General features: G+C 41.4%; 1 protein-coding gene across 1 annotated transcript; it reads left to right on the top strand.

The window, feature by feature from the left end:
* Window positions 1-19,269: 19,269 nt before the first annotated feature.
* On the top strand, window positions 19,270-20,085 carry LOC123160480 (SKP1-like protein 1). Its single transcript, XM_044578291.1, has one exon. It carries the CDS (start codon window positions 19,369-19,371, stop codon window positions 19,894-19,896), a length of 528 nt encoding a protein of 175 aa, XP_044434226.1. The 5' UTR covers window positions 19,270-19,368; the 3' UTR covers window positions 19,897-20,085.
* Window positions 20,086-23,330: the final 3,245 nt, after the last annotated feature.

The following is a 23,330-nucleotide window of genomic DNA, read 5'->3' as shown; positions in this document are numbered from 1 at the left end:
GCAAGAAGGATTTCTGGCGCCGTTGCCGGGGAGGTCTTCGCTCAAGTCAAGACATACCAAGTACCCATCACAAACTCATCTCCCTCGCATTTATATTATTTGCCATTTCCCTCTCGTTTTCCTCTCCCCCACTTCACCCTTGCTATTTTATTCGCCCTCTCTTTCCCAATCTTCTCCTTTTTCCGTTTGCCTTACCGTTGCCATGGCCGAATCAAAAAGAACTAAGGGCCCTTTCCTGGGTTCTAGTACCTTGGATAACCCCTCTATCCTCTCTAAGCTCATGAATAATGATGCTATAGAAAGACCCATCGGGGTCACCAATGAGAGCTTGAATAATTTTGATGACTCTGGAATTTTTCGCTATTTACTTGATGAGTCTTTAAACGATGCTTGGGATAGGTTATTAAGGATTCGGGCTAGCTATGTGCCACAATATCAAATTGAAGTTTACCTAAAAAGTTTCTATGTTGGCTTACCTGCTTCTTTTAAACAAGTTTTAGATTCTATTTTTGAAGAAGGTTTCCTTGAAGAGGATGCTATAGATACTTATGAAAAAATTAAAACCATATTTGGGCACCCTATGAATGATAAGGTTGAATCAACTACTCTCTTGTGCTTTTATCAAAATGAAATTATTAAAGAGATGAAGTCTAGCTTAGAGGCAAACTTCCGTAACGTGCTTAATCTTACTTCTTCCATTAATGGCAATGTGCTTACCCTAATAGAAGAATGAATGCCATTGAAAGGAGATCCTCTCCGAGTGCCAAAGATGGCACTACTTAGATCTATCTTCGCTTTTATGCCTAGCTAGGGGCGTTAAACGATAGCGCTAGTTGGGAGGCAACCCAATTTTCTTTGTGTTTTTTGTTTTTGTTCCTGTTTAGTAATAAATCTTGCATCTACCTCCTGTTTAGATGTTTTTTTATCTTTTAATTAGTATTTGTGCCAAGTAGAACCTATAGGATAACCTATGATGATAGTTGATTTGATTCTGCTGAAAAACAGAAACTTTGCATGCACCAATTTAGTTTTGTTAAATTACAGAAACGAGATTTTGCATTGATTCTTTTTTATGATGATCAATAGACAAATTTTACGGGACTTACTATTTTGGTAGGATTTTTAAAGTTCCATAAGTTTGCGTTAGTTACAGATTTCTACAGACTGTTCTGTTTTCGACAGATTCTGTTTTTCGTGTGTTGTTTGCTTATTTTGATGCATCTATGGCTAGTAAAATAGTTTATAAACCATAGAGAAGTTGGAATAAAGTAGGTTTAACACCAAAATAAATAAAGAATGATTTCATTACACTAAATTATGTGGTGGTTTTGTTTTCTTTCACTAACAGAGCTTATAAGATTTCCTGTTGAGTTTTGTGTTGTGAAGTTTTCAAGTTTTGGGTAAAGCTTTTATGGATTATGGAATAAGGAGTGGCAAGAGCCTAAGCTTGGGGATGCCCATGGCACCCCAAGATATTCAAGGATATCCAAAAGCCTAACCTTGGGGATGCCCCGGGAAGGCATCCCCTCTTTCGTCTTCGTTCATTGGTAACTTTACTTGGAGCTATATTTTTATTCGCCACATGATATGTGTTTTGCTTGGAGCATCGTGTATTATATTAGTATTTGATTTTTAGTTTACCACAATAATCCTTGCTGTACACATCTTTTGGGAGAAGCCTACTTGATTAGAATTTGCTAGAATACTCTATGTGCTTCACTTATATCTTTTGAGCTTGATAGTTTTTGCTCTAGTGCTTCACTTATATCTTTTAGAGCACGGCGGTGGATTAATTTTGAAGAAATTGCTAGTCTCTCATGCTTCACTTATATTATTTTGAGAGTCTTTTAGAACAGCATGGTATTTGCTATGGTTATAAATTTGGTCTTAGAATGATGAGCATCGACGAGCCTTTGGTGGAGGTTCTGATGTTCCAGCAATTTGTCCGGCATGAGGTCGTCCGGACTATTATCTTTTCTGGGGTTTGGTTGTTTGGACGGTTGCTCAATGGCATGTTCGTCTTCCGTTGATTCGCCCTGCTCTATGGCTGGGTCTATGTCGAGGTGGGGCTTTGTGTGGCGCTTACGTCGCCGCTTTGATTGTTTCTCGAGGGAACGATCCCTGTTTGCGCCCTTTCGATCCTCGTTGTTATCCCTTTTGGGTGTGTCCACCATGTATACATCATATGATGAGGTGGCTTTCCAGTTCCCTATAGGTGCTGGTTCTTGGTTGTCTCCTTCATCGGCGTCCATACCGTCGATGTCTTCGGAGTTAAAGTCAAGCATGTCGGTTGAATCATCGACAGTGGCTACATAGTGGGTGGTGGGTGGGTTTCGAATTTCTTCGTCGTCTGTATCCCAACCCTGCTGACCATAGTCCATCCAGGGCTCCCCTGACAAAGAGAGAGATTTTAGGGAGTTTAGGATATCGCCAAAGGGCGAGCGCTGAAAGACGTCCGCGGCGGTGAACTCCATGATCGGAGCCCAATCGGGTTCGATCGGAAGGGGTGCGGAATATTCTGAGTCCGGAACGGAGTCCGGCACCTTGGAGTCACGGGCCTTGCAAAGGACTAGGCTAGTATTCGGCTCTATCGCCGTAGAGATTGCGGCTCCTGGGGCGGCGTCCAACCGTCCGTCCCTGGTTAGCGCAGTCGGCTCCGAACTAATGGTTGGAGCGGACTCCTGAGCGGCACTCTGGACGCTGTCCGGCGGCAGAGCTAGGTCATGCCCATCGAGACAGAGCAGCGCGCTCGGACGTGGCTCGAATCCATCGAAGATCAAGTCCCCGCGAATGTCGGCCGTGTAGTTTAAGCTTCCAAGCCTGACCTGATGGCCAGGGGCGTAGCTTTCGATCTGCTCCAGGTGGCCAAACGAGTTGGCCCGCAGTGCAAAGCCGCCGAAGACGAAGATCTGTCCGGGGAGAAAAGTCTCGCCCCGGACTGCGTCGTGGTTGATGATCGAAGAAGCCATCGGGCCTAAAGGCGACGACACAGAGGAACTCTCAATGAAAGCACCAATGTCGGTGTCAAAACCGGCGGATCTCGGGTAGGGGGTCCCGAACTGTGTGTCTAGGCGGATGGTAACAGGAGACAAGGGACACGATGTTTTTACCCAGGTTCGGGCCCTCTCGGTGGAGGTAAAACCCTACTCCTGCTTGATTAATATTGATGGTATGGGTATTACAAGAGTTGATCTACCACGAGATCAGAGAGGCTAAACCCTAGAAGCTAGCCTATGGTATGATTGTTGTTCGTCCTACGGACTAAAACTCTCCGGTTTATATAGACACCGGAGAGGGCTAGGGTTACACAGAGTCGGTTACAATGGGAGGAGATCTTCATATCGTATCGCCAAGCTTGCCTTCCACGCCAAGGAAAGTCCCTATCCGGACACGGGACGAAGTCTTCAATCTTGTATCTTCATAGTCCGGGAGTCCGGCCAAAGGTCATAATCCGGCCATCCGGACACCCCCTAATCCAGGACTCCCTCAATCACCATCGATCCTCTCATCGGGAGGGGGTCAATCTCCATCAACATCTTCACCGGCACCATCTTCTCTCAAACCCTAGTTCATCTCTTGTATCCAATCTTTGTACCAAAACCTTAGATTGGTACCTGTGGGTTGCTAGTAGTGTTGATTACTCCTTGTAGTTGATGCTAGTTGGTTTATTCGATGGAAGATCTTTTGTTCAGATTGTTAATGCATATTAATACCCCTCTGATTATGAACATGAATATGCTTTGTGAGTAGTTACGTTTGTTCCTGAGGACATGGGTGAAGTCTTGCTATTAGTAGTCATGTGAATTTGGTATTCGTTCGATATTTTGATGAGATGTATGTTGTCTCTCCTCTACTGGTGTTATGTGAACGTTGACTACATGACACTTCACCATTATTTGGGACTAGAGGAAGGCATTGGGAAGTAATAAGTAGATGATGGGTTGCTAGAGTGACAGAAGCTTAAACCCTAGTTTATGCGTTGCTTCGCAAGGGGCTGATTTGGATCCATATGTTTCATGCTATGTTTAGGTTTACCTTAATACTTCTTTTGTAGTTGCAGATGCTTGCAATAGGGGTTAATCATAAGTGGGATGCTTGTACAAGAAAGCACAGTACCCAAGCACCGGTCCACCCACATATCAACTTATCAAAGTAACGAGCGTGAATCATATGAGCGTGATGAAAACTAGCTTGACGATAATTCCCATGTGTCCTCGGGAGCGCTTTTCTCATTATAAGAACTTGTCCAGGCTTGTCCTTTGCTACAAAAAGGATTGGACCACCTTGCTGCACTTTATTTACTTTCATTGCTTGTTACCCGTTACAATTTATCTTATCACAAAACTATCTGTTACCTACAATTTCAGTGCTTGCAGAGAATACCTTACTGAAAACCGCTTGTCATTTCCTTCTGCTCCCCGTTGGGTTCGACACTCTTACTTATCGAAAGGACACGATAAATCCCCTACACTTGTGGGTCATCAAGACTCTTTTCTGGCACCGTTGCCGGGGAGTGAAGTGCCTTTGGTAAGTGGAACTTGGTAAGGAAACATTTATATAGTGTGCTGAAATTTACTGTCACTTGTTACTATGGAACATAATCCTTTGAGGGGCTTGTTCGGGGTATCTTCACCCCAACCAGTAAAGAAAAGAGTTGCTCCTCAACCTACTGAACCTACTGAAAATGTTTACTTTGAAATTTCTTCGGTTATGGTAGAGAAACTGCTAGCTAATCCCTTTGCAGGAGATGGAACATTGCATCCTGATTTACACCTAATCTATGTGGATGAAGTTTGTGGATTATTTAAGCTTGCAGGTATGCCCGATGATGTTATGAAGAAGAAGGTCTTCCCTTTATCTTTGAAGGGAGATGCATTAACATGGTATAGGCTATGTGATGATATGGGATCATGGGACTACAAACGATTGAAATTGGAATTTCACCAGAAGTTTTATCCTATGCATCTTGTTCATCGTGATCGTAATTATATATATATAATTTTTGGCCTCGCAAAGGAGAAAGCATCGATCAAGCTTGGGGGAGGCTTAAGTCAATGTTATATTCATGCCCCAATCATGAGCTCTCAAGAGAATTGATTATTCAAAAAAATTATGCTCGGCTTTCTCTCAACAATCTCTCCATTCTCGATACTTCTTGTGTTGGTCTTTTATGAGGAAGAATATTGAATTCAAATGGGATTTATTGGAAAAAATTAAACGCAACTATGAAAATTGGGATTCCGACGAAGGTAAGGAGTCAGGTATGACACCTAAGTTTGATTGTGTTAAATCTTTTATGGATACCGATGCTTTTCGTGGATTTAGCACTAAATATGGACTTGACTCTAAGATAGTAGCTTCCTTCTGTGAATCATTTGCTACTCATGTTGATCTCCCTAAGGAGAAGTGGTCTAAATATAATCCTCCCAATGAAGTAAAAGTAGTTGCACCCATTATAGTTGAAGAAAAGACTATCACTTATAATGATCCTATTATTCCTTCCACTTATATTGAGAAACCACCTTTCCCTGTTAGGATAAAGGATCATGCTAAAGCTTCAACTGTGGTTCGTAAGAGTAATACTAGAACATATACACCTCCTGAGAAAATTAAAGTTGAACCTAGTATTGCTATGGTTAAAGATCTCTTGGCTGATAATATTGATGGGCATGTTATTTATTTCTGTGATCAAGCTGCTAGAATTGCTAGACCCGATGCTAAGAAACATAGACCTATTGTAGGCATGCCTATTATTTCTGTTAAAATAGGGGATCATTGTTATCATGGCTTATGTGATATGGGTGCTAGTGCTAGTGCAATACCTTATTCTTTATATGAAGAAATTATGCATGACATTGCACCTGCTGAGGTAGAAGAAATAGATGTTACAATTAAGCTTGCCAATAGAGATACTATTTCACCAATTGGGATTGTTAGAGATGTTGAAGTCTTGTGTGGGAAGGTTAAATATCCTGCTGATTTTCTTGTTCTTATTTCCCCACAAGATGAATTTTGTCCCATCATATTTGGTAGACCCTTCTTGAATACTATTAATGCTAGGACATATTGCGAAAAGGATGTTGTTACTATTGGTTTGGGAGATATGTCTCTTGAGTTTAATTTTGTTAAATTTCGTAGACAACCCCATGATAAAGAATTGCCTAGTAAGGATGAAATTATTGGTCTTGCTTCTATTGCCGTACCTCCTAATGATCCTTTAGAACAATATTTGCTAGACCATGAAAATGATATGTATATGAATGAAAGAAGGGAAATAGATGAAGTGTTCTTTAAATAGGGACCTATTTTGAAACACAACTTGCCTGTTGAAATCCTAGGGGATCCTCCACCACCCAAGGGTGATCCTGTGTTTGAGCTTAAACCATTACCTGATACTCTTAAATATGCTTATCTTGATGAGAAGAAGATATATCCTATAATTATTAGTGCTAACCTTTAAGATCAGGAAGAGGAAAGATTATTGAAAACTCTGAAGAAGCACCGTGCTACTATTGGATATACTCTTGATGATCTTAAGGGCATTAGTCCCACTCTATGCCAACACAAAATAAAATTGGAAGAAGACGCCAAACCAGTTATTGATCACCAACGACGATTAAATCCTAAGATGAAAGAAGTGGTAAGAAAAGAAATAATAAAGCTCCTCGAAGCAGGTATAATTTATCCTGTTGCTGATAGTCAGTGGGTAAGTCCTATCCATTGTGTCCCTAAGAAGGGAGGTATTACTGTCATTCCTAATGATAAAAATGAATTGACCCTGCAGAGAATTATTACAGGTTATAGGATGGTAATTTATTTCTGCAAATTAAATAAAGCTACTAAAAAGGATAATTACCCTTTACCTTTTATTGATCAAATGCTAGAAAGACTATCCAAACATACGCATTTTTGCTTTCTAGATGGTTACTCTGGTTTCTCTCAAATACCTGTGTCAGCTGAGGATCAAGAAAAGACCACATTTACTTGCCCTTTCAGTACTTTTGCTTATAGATGTATGCATTTTGGTTTATGTAATGCACCTGCTACCTTTCAAAGATGCATGATGGCTATATTCTCTGACTTTTGTGAAAAGATTTGTGAGGTATTCATGGATGATTTCTCCGTTTATGGATCCTCTTTTGATGATTGTTTGAGCAACCTTGAACGAGTTTTGCAGAGATGTGAAGATAATAGTCTCGTCTTGAATTGGGAAAAGTTCCACTTTATGGTTAATGAAGGCATTGTCTTGGGGCATAAAATTTCTAAAAGAGGTATTGAAGTTGATAAAGCTAAGGTTGATGCTATTGAGAAGATGCCATGCCCCAAGGACATTAAAGGTATAAGAAGTTTCCTTGGTCATGCCAGTTTTTATAGGAGGTTCATTAAGGACTTCTCTAAAATCTCTAGGCCTCTGACTAATCTCTTACAAAAAGATATTCCTTTCATCTTCGATGATGATTGTGTAGAAGCATTTGAAATACTTAAGAAAGCTTTGATTTCTGCACCTATTGTTCAGCCACCTGATTGGAATTTACCCTTTGAAATTATGTGTGATGCTAGTGATTATGCTGTAGGTGCTTTTCTAGGACAAAGAGTTGATAAGAAACTAAATGTTATTCAATATGCTAGTAAAACTCTAGACACTGCCCAAAGAAATTATGCTACTACTGAAAAAGAATTCTTAGCAGTTGTATTTGCTTGTGATAAGTTTAGACCTTATATTGTTGATTCTAAAGTAACTATTCACACTGATCATGCTGTCATTAAATATCTTTGGAAAAGAAAGATGCTAAACCTAGACTTATTAGATGGTTTCTCCTACTGCAAGAATTTGATTTGCATATTATTGATAGAAAGGGAGCTGAAAACCCCGTTGCACACAACTTGTCTAGGTTAGAGAATGTTCTTGATGACCCACTACCTATTAATGATAGCTTTCCTGATGAACAATTAGCTGTCATAAATGCTTCTCATAGTGCTCCATGGTATGCTGATTATGCTAATTGCATTGTTGCTAAATTCATACCACCTAGTTTCACATACCAGCAAAAGAAAAAGTTCTTCTATGATTTAAGACATTACTTTTGGGATGACCCACACCTTTATAAAGAAGGAGTAGATGGTGTCATTAGACGTTGTGTACCTGAGCATGAACAGGAACAGATCCTATGCAAGTGTCACTCCGAGGCATATGGAGGACACCATGTTGGAGATAGAACTGCACATGAGGTATTGCAATCCGGTTTTTATTGGCCTACTCTCTTCAAAGATGCTCGTAAGGTTGTCTTGTCTTGTGATGAATGTCAGAGAATTGGTAATATTAGTAGACGTTAAGAAATGCCTATGAATTATTCTCTTGTCATTGAACCATTGATGTTTAGGGCTTTGATTATATGGGACCGTTTCCTGCCTCTAATGGGTATACACATATTTTAGTTGCTGTTGATTTCGTTACTAAGTGGGTAGAAGCTATTCCAACTAGTAGTGTTGATCATAACACCTCTATTAAGATGCTTAAATAAGTTATTTTTCTGAGGTTTGGAGTCCCTAGATACTTAATGACTGATGGTGGTTCACATTTTATTCATGGTGCTTTCCATAAAATGCTTGCTAAGTATGATGTTAATCATAGAATTGCATCTCCATATCACCCACAGTCTAGTGGTCAAGTAGAATTGAGTAATAGTTAGCTCAAATTAATTTTGCAAAGGACTATTAATAGATCTAGAAAGAATTGGTCCAAGAAACTTGATAATGCATTATGGGCTTATAGAACTGCATATAAGAATCCTATGGGTATGTCTCCATATAAAGTGGTTTATGGAAAAGCATGTCACTTACCTCTTGAACTAGAACATAAGGCATATTGGCCCATTAAAGAGCTCAATTATGATTTCAAACTTGCCGGTGAGAAGAGGCTATTTGACATTAGCTCACTTGATGTATGGAGAACCCAGGCCTATGAGAATGCCAAACTGTTTAAAGAAAAAGTTAAAATATGGCATGACAAAAGGATACAAAAGCGTGAGTTTAATGTAGGTGATTATGTGTTGTTATTCAACTCTCATTTAAGATTTTTTGTAGGAAAACTTATCTCTAAATGGGAAGGCCCTTACGTTATCGAGGAGGTCTATTGTTCCGGTTCCATAAAAATCAACAACTTCGAAGGCACAAATCCGAAGGTGGTGAACGATCAAAGAATCAAACATTATATCTCAGGTAATCCTATAAATGTTCAAACTAATGTTATTGAAACCGTGACCCCGGAGGAATACATATGGGACACTTTCCAGAATGTTTCAGACTCCGAAAAGGAATAGGTATGTGGTACGGTAAGTAAACCAACTCTAAAATAGTTTTAATAGCAATTTTTCTCCGTTTTGGAATACTTAAGAAAATAGGAAAATAAGAAGTAGTCTGGGAAGGACACGAGGCGTCCACGAGGGTGGAGGGCGCGCCCCCTGCCTCATGGGCACCTCGTGTGCTTTCTGGACTCCGTTTTCTTGCACGATACTTCTTTTGGTCGGTAAAAATTCATTATATAATCTCCCAGAGGTTTTGACCACTGTATCATGCAAATATCATCTGCCTTTGTTTCGAGTTGTTTTCTTACAGATCTAGAGCACCATGACGTCTTCAAGCGCACCCAAGGACAAGTTTTTCGAGAGGGTCATCAAACCCTACCTCGCGGAGGTGCTGCATCACCCTCAAACCATTGAGATGCATGAGGGGGTGCTGCACATCCGTGATGTTGAGGGACCAAGGAGTACCGAAGCGTGGAGACAAAGCTCGAAACAATTGAACAACAAGTTTTCAAGTGCCAAGGGATGGTGGAGCGCGGACTTAACGCCAACCAGATGATGATCGCGAAGTTCTCCAACAACCACAAGCTAGACGCCAAGAACATTGGGGAGACCATGTTCAAGCTTCATGAGAAAATCGAGCACCTCCAAGCCTAGATCTATGACCTGCAAAACCAAAACTGTGAGTATGAATATAGATTCAAGAGGATGAGTTTGGCTACAGATTTGAGGATCCCGGAGACTCGATCATCCTTCTATGATGGTGAGCCTATGCCTTGGAAGATGGACGACAAGCCTACATCATCAACAACTCCATCATCACCACCTCCGAGGACATAATTACATGGGTATGGGCACTCCCCTTGGCAACTGCCAAGCTTGGGGGAGTTGCCCCGGTATCGTATCACCATCACACCCCTATCTTTATCGTTTTACTTAGTTCGATCATTTTGGTAATATCTTGATCTAGTAGAATAAAGTTTTAGTATGAATTAGTTTTGAGTTCTGCTTTGTGATCCCTCTATGTAATCAAGTCCGTGAGCTATATATAGTAAAGATTTAGTGTTGATTCAAGGGCTTTGCTATCATGCTATGATCTTGAGGGAATAAATGAATAAAAGAAATAAAAGAGACCATATTGATCTTATGGATAGTAATGACTTCACATATAAAGAGTATGATGATTGAAAGTTGTTGAGAGTTAGCAAACATAGTTTTGGTCATAGTTGCAATTAATAGGAAGTAATAAAGAAAGAGAGGTTTTTACATATAAATATACTATCTTGGACATCTTTTATGATTGTGAGCACTCATTAAAGTATGACATGCTAAAGAGTTGATGTTGGACAAGGAAGACAACGTAATAGGTTATGTTTTCTCACATTTCAATTAAAGTATATTGTCATGGATCATCCAACATGTTGAGCTTGCCTTTTCCCCTCATGCTAGCCAAATTCCTTGCACCAAGTAGAGATACTACTTGTGCTTCCAAATATCTTTAAACCTAGTTTTGCCATGAGAGTCCACCATATCTACCTATGGATTGAGTAAGATCCTTCAAGTAAGTTGTCATGTTGCATGCAATAAAAATTGCTCTTTAAATATGTATGACTTATCAGTGTGGAGAAAATAAGCTTTGTACGATCTTGTGATATGGAAGTAATAAAAGTGACGGACTGCATAATAAAGGTCCATATCACAAGTGGAAATATAAAGTGACGTTCTTTTGCATTAAGATTTTGTGCATCCAACCAAAAAGCACATAACAACCTCTGCTTCCTTCTGCGAAGGGCCTATCTTTTACTTTCTGTATTATAAAAGAGTCATGGTGATCTTCACCTTTCCTTCTTACATTTTATCCTTTGGCAAGCACCTTGTGTTGGAAAGATCCTTATATATATATATATATATATATATATATATATATATATATATATATATATATATATATATATATATATATATATATATATCCAATTGGATGTAAGTTAGCATGAACTATTATTGTTGACATTACTCTTGAGGTAAAAGGTTGGGAGGCAACACTATAAGCCTCTATCTTTCTCTGTGTCCGATTAAAACCCCATAACCATAAGTATTGCGTGAGTGTTAGCAATTGTGAAAGACTAAATGATAGTTGAGTATGTGGACTTGCTGAAAAGCTCTTTATTGACTCTTTCCGATGTTATGATAAATTGCAATTGCTTCAATGACCGAGATCATAGTTTGTCAGTTCTCAATGAAGTTTCTGAATCATACTTGACATTGTGAATAGATTGTTACTTGAGCATAAGAAATCATATGACAAAATATATATGTTGCTGTTATAAGAATGATCATGATGCCCTCATGTCCGTATTTTATTTTATCGACACCTCTATCTCTAAACATGTGGACACATTTTTTGATATCGGCTTCCGCTTGAGGACAAGCGAGGTCTAAGCTTGGGGGAGTTGATACGTCCATTTTGCATCATGCTTTTATATTAATATTTATTGCATTATGGCTGTTATTACACGTTATGTCACAATACTTATGGCTATTCTCTCTTATTTTACAAGGTTTACATGAAGAGGGAGAATGCCGGCATCTGGGATTCTGGGCTGGAAAAGGAGCAAATATTAGAGACCTATTCTGCACAGCTCCAAAAGTCCTGAAACTCCACGAAAGTCATTTTTGAAATTAATAATAAATATTGAGTGGAAGAAATACCAGAGGGGGCCACCCACCGTCCACGAGGGTGGGGGCGCGCCCTACCCCCCTGGGCACGCCCCATGCCTCGTGGGCCCCCTGGCAGCCCTCCGGTGCCTATCTTCTGCTATATGAAGTCTTTTACCCTGGGAAAACTCATAAGCAAGGTTTCAGGACGAGACTCCGCCGCCACGAGGCGGAACCTTGGCGAAACCAATCTAGGGCTCCGTCGGAGCTATTCTGCCAGGGAAACTTCCCTCCGGGAGGGGGAAATCATCACCATCGTCATCACCATCGATCCTCTCATCAAGAGGGGGCCAATATCCATCAACATCTTCACCAGCACCATCTCCTCTCAAACCCTAGTTCATCTCTTGTATCCAATCTTTGTACCAAAATCTCAGATTGGTACCTGTGGGTTGCTAGTAGTGTTGATTACTCCTTGTAGTTGATGTTAGTTGGTTTATTCGGTGGAAGATCATTTGTTCAGATCCTTAATGCATATTAATACCCCTCTGATTATGAACATGAATATGCTTAGTGAGTAGTTACGTTTGTTCCTGAGGACATGGGTGAAGTATTGATATTAGTAGTCATGTGAATTTGGTATACGTTCGATATTTTGATGAGATGTATGTTGTCTCTCTTCTAGTGGTGTTATGTGAACATCGACTACATGACACTTCACCATTATTTGGTCCTAGAGGAAGGCATTGGGATGTAATAAGAAGATGATAGGTTTCTAGAGTGACAGAAGCTTAAACCCTAGTTTATGTGTTGCTTCGTAAGGGGCTGATTTGGATCCATATGTTTCATCCTATGGTTAGGTTTACCTTAATACTTCTTTTGTAGTTGCAGATGCTTGCAATAGGGGTTAATCATAAGTGGGATGCTTGTCCAAGAAAGGACAGTACCCAAGCACCGGTCCACCCACATATCAAATTATCAAAGTAACAAACGCGAATCATATGAGCGTGATGAAAACTAGCTTGACGATAATTCCCATGTGTCCTCGGGAGCGCTTTTCTCATTATAAGAACTTGTCCAGGCTTGTCCTTTGCTACAAAAAGGATTGGACCACATTGCTGCACTTTATTTACTTTCATTGCTTGTTACTCGTTACAAATTATCTTATCACAAAACTATCTGTTACGTACAATTTCAGTGCTTGCAGAGAATACCTTACTGAAAACCACTTGTCATTTCCTTCTACTCCTCGTTGGGTTCGACACTCTTACTTATTGAAAGGACTACAATAGATCCCCTACACTTTTGGGTCATCATAGGAGCATCATGAAGAATATGACTAACACATTTAAGTCTAACCCACTTCCTATGCTTAGGGATTTTGTGAGCAAACAACTTATGGGAACAATAATCAACTAGCATAGGAAAGCAAAACAAGCATAGCTTCAAGATTTTAAGCACATAGAGAGGAAACTTGATATTATTGCAATTCTTACAAGCATACATTCCCCCCTCATAATAATTTTCAGTAGCATCATGAATGAATTCAACAATATAACCATCACATAAAGCATTATTTTATTAATCGCCAAGCATATAAATTTTCTTACTCTTCACATAAGCAAAATTCTTCTCATGAATAGTAGTGGGAGCAAACTCAACAAAATAACTATCATGTGAGGCATAATCCAATTGAAAACTAAAATCAAGATGACAAGTTTCATGGTTATCATTATTCTTTATAGCATACATGTCATCACAATAATCATCATAGGTAGCAACTTTGTTCTCATAATCAATTGGAACCTCTTCCGAAATAGTAGATTCATCACTATATAAAGTCATGACCTCTCCATATCCACTTTCATAAATATAACAATAAGATTCAACACCCTCCAAAATAGTGGGATCATTACTTCCTAAAGTTGACACTCTTCCAAACCCACTTTCATCAATATAATCATCATAAATAGGAGGCATGCTTTCAACATAATAAATATTCTCATCAAAACTTGGGGGACTAAAAATAACATCTTCATGAAACATAGCATCCCCAAGCTTGTGGCTTTGCATATCATTAGCATCATGGATATTTAAGGAATTCATACTAACAACATTGCAATCATGCTCATCATTCAAAGATTTAGTGCAAAACATTCTAATACATTCTTCCTCTAGCAATTGATCACAATTATCGGAATCCTTATTTTCACGAAAGACATTAGAAAGATGAAGCATATGAGGCACCCTCAATTCCATTTTTTGTAGTTTTCTTTTATAGACTAAACTAGTGATAAAACAAGAAACTAAAAGATTCGATTGCAAGATCTAAAGATACCTTCAAGCACTCACCTCCCCGGCAACGGCGCTAGAAAAGAGCTTGATGTCTACTACGCAACCTTCCCCTTGTAGACGTTGTTGGGCCTCCAAGTGCAGAGGTTTGTAGGACAATAGCAAATTTCCCTCAAGTGGATGACCTAAGGTTAATCAATCCGTGGGAGGCGTAGGATGAAGATGGTCTCTCTCAAGCAACCCTGCAACCAAATAACAAAGAGTCTCTTGTGTCCCCAACACATCCAATACAATGGTAAATTGTATAGGTGCACTAGTTCGGCGAAGTGATGGTGATACAAGTGCAATATGGATGGTAGATATGGGTTTTTGTAATCTGACATTATAAAAACAGCAAGGTAACTAATGATAATAGTGAGCACAAACGGTATTGCAATGCTAGGAAACAAGGCCTAGGGTTCATACTTTCACTAGTGCAAGTTCTCTCAACAATAATAATATAATTGGATCATATAACTATCCCTCAACATGCAACAAAGAGTCACTCCAAAGTCACTAATAGCGGAGAACAAACGAAGAGATTATTGTAGGGTACGAAACCACCTCAAAGTTATCCTTTCTGATCGATCTATTCAAGAGTTCGTAGTAAAATAACACGAAGCTATTCTTTCCGTTCGATCTATCATAGAGTTCGTACTAGAATAACACCTTAAGACACAAATCAACCAAAACCCTAATGTCACCTAGATACTCCAATGTCACCTCAAGTATCCGTGGGCATGATTAAACGATATGCATCACACAATCTCAGATTCATCTATTCAACCAACACAAAGAACTTCAAAGAGTGCCCCAAAGTTTCTACCAAAGAGTCAAGACGAAAACGTGTGCCAACCCCTATGCATAAGTTCACAAGGTCACGAAACCCGCAAGTTGATCACCAAAACATACATCAAGTAGATCATGTGAATATCCCATTGTCACCACAGATAAGCACATGCAAGACATACATCAAGTGTTCTCAAATCCTTAAAGACTCAATCCGATAAGATAACTTCAAAGGGAAAACTCAATCCATTACAAGAGAGTAGAGGGGGAGAAACATCATAAGATCCAACTATAATAGCAAAGCTCGTGTTACATCAAGATCATACCACCTCAAGAACACGAGAGAGAGAGAGAGAGAGAGATCAAACACATAGCTATTGGTACACACCCTCAGCCTCAAGGGTAAACTACTCCCTCCTCGTCATGGAGAGCGCCGGGATGATGAAGATGGCCACCGGTGTGGATCCCCCTCTAGCAGGGTGCCGGGACAGGGTCCCAATTGGTTTTTGGTGGCTACAGAGGCTTGCGGCTGCGGAACTCCCGATCTAGGTTATTTTCTGGAGGTTTGGGTATTTATAAGAATTTTTTACGTCGGTCTCACGTCAAGGGGGTCTACGAGTCGTCCACGAGGCATGGGGGCGCGCCCAGGGGGGTAGGGCTCGCCCTCCACCCTCGTGGACGGCTCGGGACTCTTCTGGCCCAACTCTTTTACTCTGGGGGCTTCTTTTGGTCCATAAAATTTTGTCAAAAATTGGCACATCAATTGGACTCCGTTTGGTATTCCTTTTCTGTAAAACTCAAAAACAAGGAAAAACAGAAACTGGCACTGGGCTCTAGGTTAATAGGTTAGTCTCAAAAATAATATAAAAGCGTATAGTAAAGCCCATTAAACATCCAGAACAAGTAATATAATAGCATGGAACAATCAAAAATTATAGATACGTTGGAGACGTATCAGCTATCACAAAGCAACAACCAAAAGAAGATCTTATGTCTGAGTCTACAGGCTGTTTTCCAGAGAGATCTGAAGATGTCATGGATTGTGTTTCCTTCCTTGATTGCTCTGTACATGTTAATAGATGAATACTCAGTTGTAGCCCATGTGTATGACCATCTATCTTGGGTTGTGGTTAATGCTTGACCATCAAGGCTAGTCTACAGGGAGTTGAATTGTTCAAAAGCTAGCTGAGATAGTGGCATGTGGAATAGTTGGCTGATGTCATTGTGTTCCAAAACAGAGCTCAAGGAGATTGATTGGTTGATTGCAAAAGAGTGCAGCTCGGGGAATTTGGTGTGGAGTGGTATCTCTAACCATTTATCAGACCAGAAGTATACAAAGTCACCACTGCCTGCTTTACATATGGCATGCTGCTTGAATAGAGGGAGAAGCTTCAAAATATCCCTCCACCACAAAGACCCAACCTTTTGTTCACCTGGAAGTCTATTTTGGTAGTGTCTCTCCAAATGATATTCACCATGGTGTATCAGTCCTATTAAAGAACTTATGCAGGAACTTAGGGAGAAGAGCCTTCTTGTGCATGTGGAGGTCCAACACCCCCAAGCCACCATGATTCTTTGGTCTACTAACTTTATCCCATGCAATGAGTACAGTACCTCTGTCTATTGATCCATACTTCCTCCAGAAACAGTTCATAAGGTAGGAATTGATTTGCTTGATGACTGCTTTAGGTATCATCAATGTACTCATGAAGAAAGTAGGCATACTTGTGAAAATGGATTTAATCAGGGTCAACTTATCTCCAGAAGACAACATAGTAGAGCAGCTCAAAAGTCTATTCTCAATTCTGCTGGTATGAAATCTTCCACTCTAGGCTTGGTGAGGCACAAGGGTAGTCCAAGATAGGTGTGTGGCAATGAACCAATCTTGCAGCCTAAAAGATTTGATAAGGCATTCATTTTGTCAGCTGGAGTGTTGATGGAGATCATTGTTGACTTGGCATAGTTCACCCTGAGTCCAGTGTATTGAGCATAGTGGAGGAGGAGATTTTTGATGTGCTGGATATGCCTAGGATCAGCTTTGGCCACTAAAATGGTATCATCTACATATTGAATGATTGGGTAATCTGGGCAAGAATTGTGAATGAGTGGGGGTTCAATCATGGAGGCATTGCAGGCTTCATTGAAGATAGACTGTAACAGATCAGCAGCAATCACAAAAATCAGAGGGGATAGAGGGTCTCCCTGCCTCACACCATTCTTACAAAGAAATTGTTTACCAGGTACTCCATTAAGCAGAACTGATGAAAAACCAAAACCATAAATCATTTTAATCCAGTGAATCCATTTCTAACCAAATCCTTTAGCTTGCAGAATTTCAATGATGGTGTTATGGTTCAACATGTCAAATGCTTTCTCAAAGTCCAGCTTGAGTAGAATGATTTCCTTCCTGCTTTGCTGGCATTGATGTATATATTCGTAGGACCAGGCCAGGCAATCTTGGATACATCTGTGATTAAGGAAACCATGTTGATTTTTGTGAACCATACTGAGAATGTACTTCTGTAGTCTGTTGGCTAAGAGTTTTGTCATGATCTTGAGTGTACAATTTAACAATGAAACGGGTCTGAAGTCTGCAGGAGTGGCTGCATGGTCCTTCTTTGGAATGAGGGTAATGTAGGAGTAGTTGATGCTCTGAATATTAACTTGGCCTGAGTGAAAGTCTGCAATCAGCTTATAAAAGTCAGGTGCAATGATATCCCAGCAGTTTTTCAGAAATGCAGCATTGAAACCATCTGGTCCAGGGGATTTATCTGCAGGCATATGTTTGATGACATAATCAATCTCCTCCTTGGTGAAAGGTGCTTCTAACTCAGCCAGGTCATCATGTGGGTGTAACAGATGGTGCAAGAGGAGGGGGTTGGAGGTAGGAGTACTTGTCCCCATTCTTTCCTTGAAAACTCTATATAATATAGCAGCTTTAGCCTGATGATCCTGATGTTCATGACCTTGATCATCTTGCAACATAGCAATACAATTATTTCTGAAATACTTAAGAGGGGCACTCATGCCTACTTGGAATCGGTGATGATAATCCACCGTCGGAGTCCTCCCCGGCTAGCAACCAGAAGCTATTGCCGGCCGGGGTGGCTCCTACTCCATGGCGTAGGGCATGTATCCTCTCTGAGAGGCGAGGAAACTGGGGAGAGCGGCATGGATGTGTAATCCTTGCTCTGGTCACCATCCTCCTCGGTACCTCTGTCTCCTCGTCGTCGTAAGCACAATCACGTCGTCTGGCTGCCTAGCATCGACAATTCCATCACCACCACGCCGCATCTTCCGCATCTGGGGCTTGTGTGTGTGACTAATAGGCCTTTCAGCATGCCAATTAATCTGGATTAACCGACTATGTCTCCATCATGTCCCATGACAGGATCTCAACCGGCAAAGCACCATCGTCGATAATCGGGAGTCGCTTCTCCTTTTGTTGTCTCCAAAACCACCTGGATCGCCTCATTCTATGGTCATGTATTTGTGTAGCGGTGAGATTATGCCAGCCGGTATTTCTCGCTATTGCACGGCAGCATACACATTTTAATCCAGTTCCAATCTGTGATTGGATGGTTAGAGGGACTGCGGTATCCCCGCCCATCAGGGTTCATATTCTGGTGCTCGCATTTATTTCAGGATTTTCGGCGATGCGCATTTAGTGGGAGGAGACATTCGGATCGACGACGAGGTGCCTATGATGACTTCGTAAATTTCAAGATAATATGCGGGCTCAGTCTTTTAGATATGCTCGTACGGGTAGGATGTGCGTGTGTACATTCATAGATGTGAGTGTATGCGCGTGTATATGAGCGGTTGCATCTATACTATGTTAAAAAAAACTGCCACATAATTCAACAAAAATAAAAATCAAGGTCGACTTTTTTTTTGAAGAAAGAAGATCGACTTATCAATCATTGTGTACATACTATATACTCTCGGCTCGAGCCGAACCCGCAGGCGTTGTGCTTTGTATAGGACTACTAGACACGTTTTTGTTGGGGACTAGACAAGTTGACGAGGTCCTAAAAAAAAGACACGTTGACGAGCCATGACGCCATGATGGATTCAAACCCGAGTCTAACTTCCCGATGAATGCGGCACGAGCACGATGGGAATATCTCCCGGAGTCCACAATAGGCAACGCCTCACCGGCCCCAATAAATATCCCCGATTCCCCACCCTAGGCCAACACGCAAAAAACGCTCCTGTCTTTCGATTGGTCTTCCGCCGCCGCGTCTTCTTTGCTAGGGTTTTGTTTCGCCTCCCAATCTTCTGATCAATGGCGGCCGTGGAAGGCGAGAAGAAGATGATCACGCTCAAGAGCTCGGACGGTCAGGAGTTCGAGGTTGAGGAGGCGGTTGCCATGGAGTCGCAGACCATCCGCCACATGATTGAGGATGACTGCGCCGACAACGGCATCCCGCTCCCCAACGTCGACTCAAAGATCCTCTCCAAGATCATTGAGTATTGCAAGAAGCACGTCCAGGCCAGCCCCAAACCGGCTGACTCCGGTGCCGCCGCTGACGCCAACTCCTCCACCTCTACTGCAGCCCCCGCCTCCGCCGAGGACCTCAAGAGCTTTGATGCTGAGTTTGTCAAGGTCGACCAGGCCACCCTTTTCGACCTCATCCTGGCTGCAAACTACCTCAACATTAAGGGATTGCTCGACCTTACTTGCCAGACTGTTGCTGACATGATCAAGGACAAGACTCCGGAGGAGATCCGCAAGATTTTTAACATTAAAAATGATTTCACACCTGAGGAGGAGGCGGAGATCCGCAGGGAGAACCAGTGGGCTTTTGAGTAGAAAGTAGTAACGTCGAGGCAATGTTGCTCTTAAGTAATGCTAGTATTGATCTTGTTTTCTTAGATTTCATATGTCTACGTTTCAGCGCTGCTTTTTCTATGTCGTCGTAATCGTTGTAATTATTCCAAGTCTAAACATCGTTTATATTCTTATAAAAAAAGCCTATGATGGTAGTCATTACTTGTGAAACTGTATTGTTATTTGAGTGGATGTTTCGCTTGGTAATATCATCCTTAGCTGATTTATAGCGTGGTTTCAGATGAACAAAAAAAAAGACATGATAACATAAATTTGGAAACAAAATATAGGCAAAAATTGAAAGCAACCAGAGACAATGTTGATATTTTCTGCTATCTTGAAATAGCAATATTGCTTCCCTTTCTACAACTATGTTTCTCCATAGCTAGTCTACCTGAAGTGTTCTATACACTTTTAACATTTTTTACATGCTTAATTCACATTTTTCAAATACTTGATTCACATTTTTTTTCAAATGCATGATTGATGTTTTTCAAATATATGATCAACTTTTTTCATACACATTGTATACATTTTTCGTGTACATAGAATTTTTTTTCTATACACATTTAACATTTTGGAAATGCTTGATTAATGTTTTTTAAAATACTTGGTTAACATTTTTCAAATGCCTGACTAACAATTTTTAAATACATGTTCACTTTTTTCATACATACCATATATTTTTTGTATACATGATAAATATTTTCTCTATAGACATTTAACATTTCTCAAATGCTTGATTAACACTTGTCAAATGTTTTAGGTAAAGTATTTTTTTGTAATATATTTAAAATGTTTCGAAGTATAAACAAAAGTAAAAACAAGAAAGCAAAAAGCGGAAAGCGGAAACAAAAAAAAGAAAAACTAGAAGAAAATGAGGCTGTGGCATATGGCCTCGCGTGCATATGCCGCCCCATCTCGCAGTCGCCTTCAGGCGAGGCTGCCTTACATCTCACGCTTGGCAAGCGTGACATAGGCGTGCCCTCTCGCGTATGTTGCGCGCAAGCTGCAAGCGTACATAGCAAACAAGAAAAAAAAAATGGGCCGAGGCTAGGACGGAAAGGGGTGTGTGCCGTAACAAAAACAATACTTTAAACTCAGAACATCTTATATTTCTCAAAAAAAAATTGAAAACATCTTATATTTTAAGACGGAGGTAGTAGCAAACAGCGCTATAAGTGCTAAGTAGGAAATGTGACTACACATGCACGGGCAGCAAGTGCCACGCTCGCACAAGCCCAGTGGGCTGTGTGGACAACTCCCATCGCACGCCATCACGCGCCGCATCTTGCCTAAAAAAAACGCGCCGCATCTGCGCTACGTGCCTTCCCTCACTCACCTAGAAAAACCGTGTCTTCCCTCAAAAGAAACATCTGCGTTACGTCCTCCTCATGTCAATCAAAAAAAAAAAAGAGGAAAATCTAAGCTACGTGCAGGCCACACAGCGGCACCTTGGTTGGTTACTGCTCCTCCGGCTCTGACTATGCTGCTCGACAACGGGCGGGCGGTCGATGCAGAACCGAAAGAAGCGTCGGTACTCCGCACCAGCGACAGACGCACTCTTTCCGCACTAGCTGCCCAATTGGGCACATCGTTCCACCAGATCCGTTGCTGTGAATGCACTCTCATGAACAAAACAGACCGCACAAGCGGTATACAGAAAGGCCCTCGGCCGTGAGCGATCAGTTTTTAGTATGTCGTCAACAGTTGGCATTCGTGCGGGCGATGGAGGACGCTTGTGATTGCACCAACCGTGCACGCCAGCACCATGATTCACAGCACCCTCGATCAAGCCTCGACAGGAACCAGCAACACCGCCACCCGTCGCCGTGCCGCACCAACGAAAAGAATTCCCGCCTTTACAGCCAAAACGGATTACGTCCGATCCATTAGATTAGACTATATGCAACACAAATTACAAATGCTTTTTGCTAGGTACCAGGACTGATTAGGCCGAAAATGATTGAGCCAGCTCCCCGCTCAAAAGAAGAAGTAAAATAAAAGGCGCCAGCCAGCTCACGGCGACGGTGTCGATCCTAAAGAGGCAGAGAGAGATTCCGTTGCGCGCGCGAAAGACATCTATTCTATCCTCTCCCGTCCGTAGCTCGGCTGCTAGCCCTGGCCGGCAACGAGCGGACGGCTGATCGGGCGGCCCCGCTGCGCAGGCGCTTTCGGCGAATCATACGTGCGCGCTCGCGGGAATGGAAACGGACGTGTCCCGGCGAACTGAAGGGTGGGGGCCGGGAGGCTGGGAGCGTGCGTGTCAGTGGCAGGGGCTCGTCGTCAACGGCGTGACGAGACGGAGAGACGTGCAGCGCGTCGGATATCGTCGCTGGGCCCGCTGCAGGAGGAAAGGGTACGGCCGCAGGGACCTTATCTAGCGTTCATTTGTTTGTGGGCTCGACGTGTCATGCACACGGCATGGTGTCAATGGGCGAGAGCGAATCTTTCAAAAAAAATGCTAATGGTACCACAGGGAACGTACTTCGGCCCATGTTGGAACAAATAAATTCTACCGGAATTTCATAGGAATATAACCATATGGTAAATTTTTCATATTGTGCCCTTTGGATTGTAGGATTAGCTTTGAAAATTTCTATGGAAATCATTCATTTCCGTCACACTCTGTAGGATTCTAAACATTTGTACAAACCTCAACTTTTCACTTTCTTTGACACTATGGAGAAAAGAGCAACATGGCACGAGCAATGCATCGACCCGCTCAAACGATGAATTATAGGTTTGCTCTCTCGGCCCATATTATTCATTGGTACCGTGACAGTCTCACCATCACTCAAAGTTCTAAGCATCACACCTCACTACTAGGAAAAGGCTTACTAATGGCGCACCGGTTTTGCCTATTAATGGCGCACTACTGGTGCGCCATTAGTAGCACGCCACTAAATTTTTTTACTAATGGCGCACCACTGGTGCGCCATTAGTATCTGGTATACTAATGGCGCATCAAGAAGTGCGCCATTAGTATGTAACACCATGCGCCATTAGTATGCCTCCCGGGGGGCCATATGTAACCATGTGCTTTGTCATATTAATGGCGCACTCTGCCTTGATGCGCCATTAGTATCCTTTGGCATACTAATGGCGCACTCTGCCTTGATGCGCCATTAGTATGAATATTTGGTTTTTTTTTGCTTTTCTGATTTTTGCACAGGTTACAAAATATATTATTGGACAGAATATAGACAGCAGCACACAGCAACAGCAGATTCATCGAATACAATAGAAGATTAGTCTCCGAATACAATTCATCATATTAGTCTCCGAATTCAAAAGACCGAACAAAGATAAAACATTACAAGTCTCAAGACCGCGAGTATCGAGTTTGTCTTCACATTACAAGTCGATATCGATCATCTAAACTACCATCACATAAAAGAGAGCTGCGGTCATCA

Source organism: Triticum aestivum, chromosome 7B (assembly GCF_018294505.1).
Source record: "Triticum aestivum cultivar Chinese Spring chromosome 7B, IWGSC CS RefSeq v2.1, whole genome shotgun sequence".
Taxonomy (NCBI): Eukaryota; Viridiplantae; Streptophyta; class Magnoliopsida; order Poales; family Poaceae; genus Triticum; species Triticum aestivum.
This window is presented reverse-complemented; position numbering and strand designations above follow the sequence as displayed.

Coding starts and splice junctions, on each gene's coding strand:
- LOC123160480 (XM_044578291.1), top strand. CDS start 19,369: ATGGCGGCCGTGGAAGGCGAGAAGAAGATGATCACGCTCAAGAGCTCG.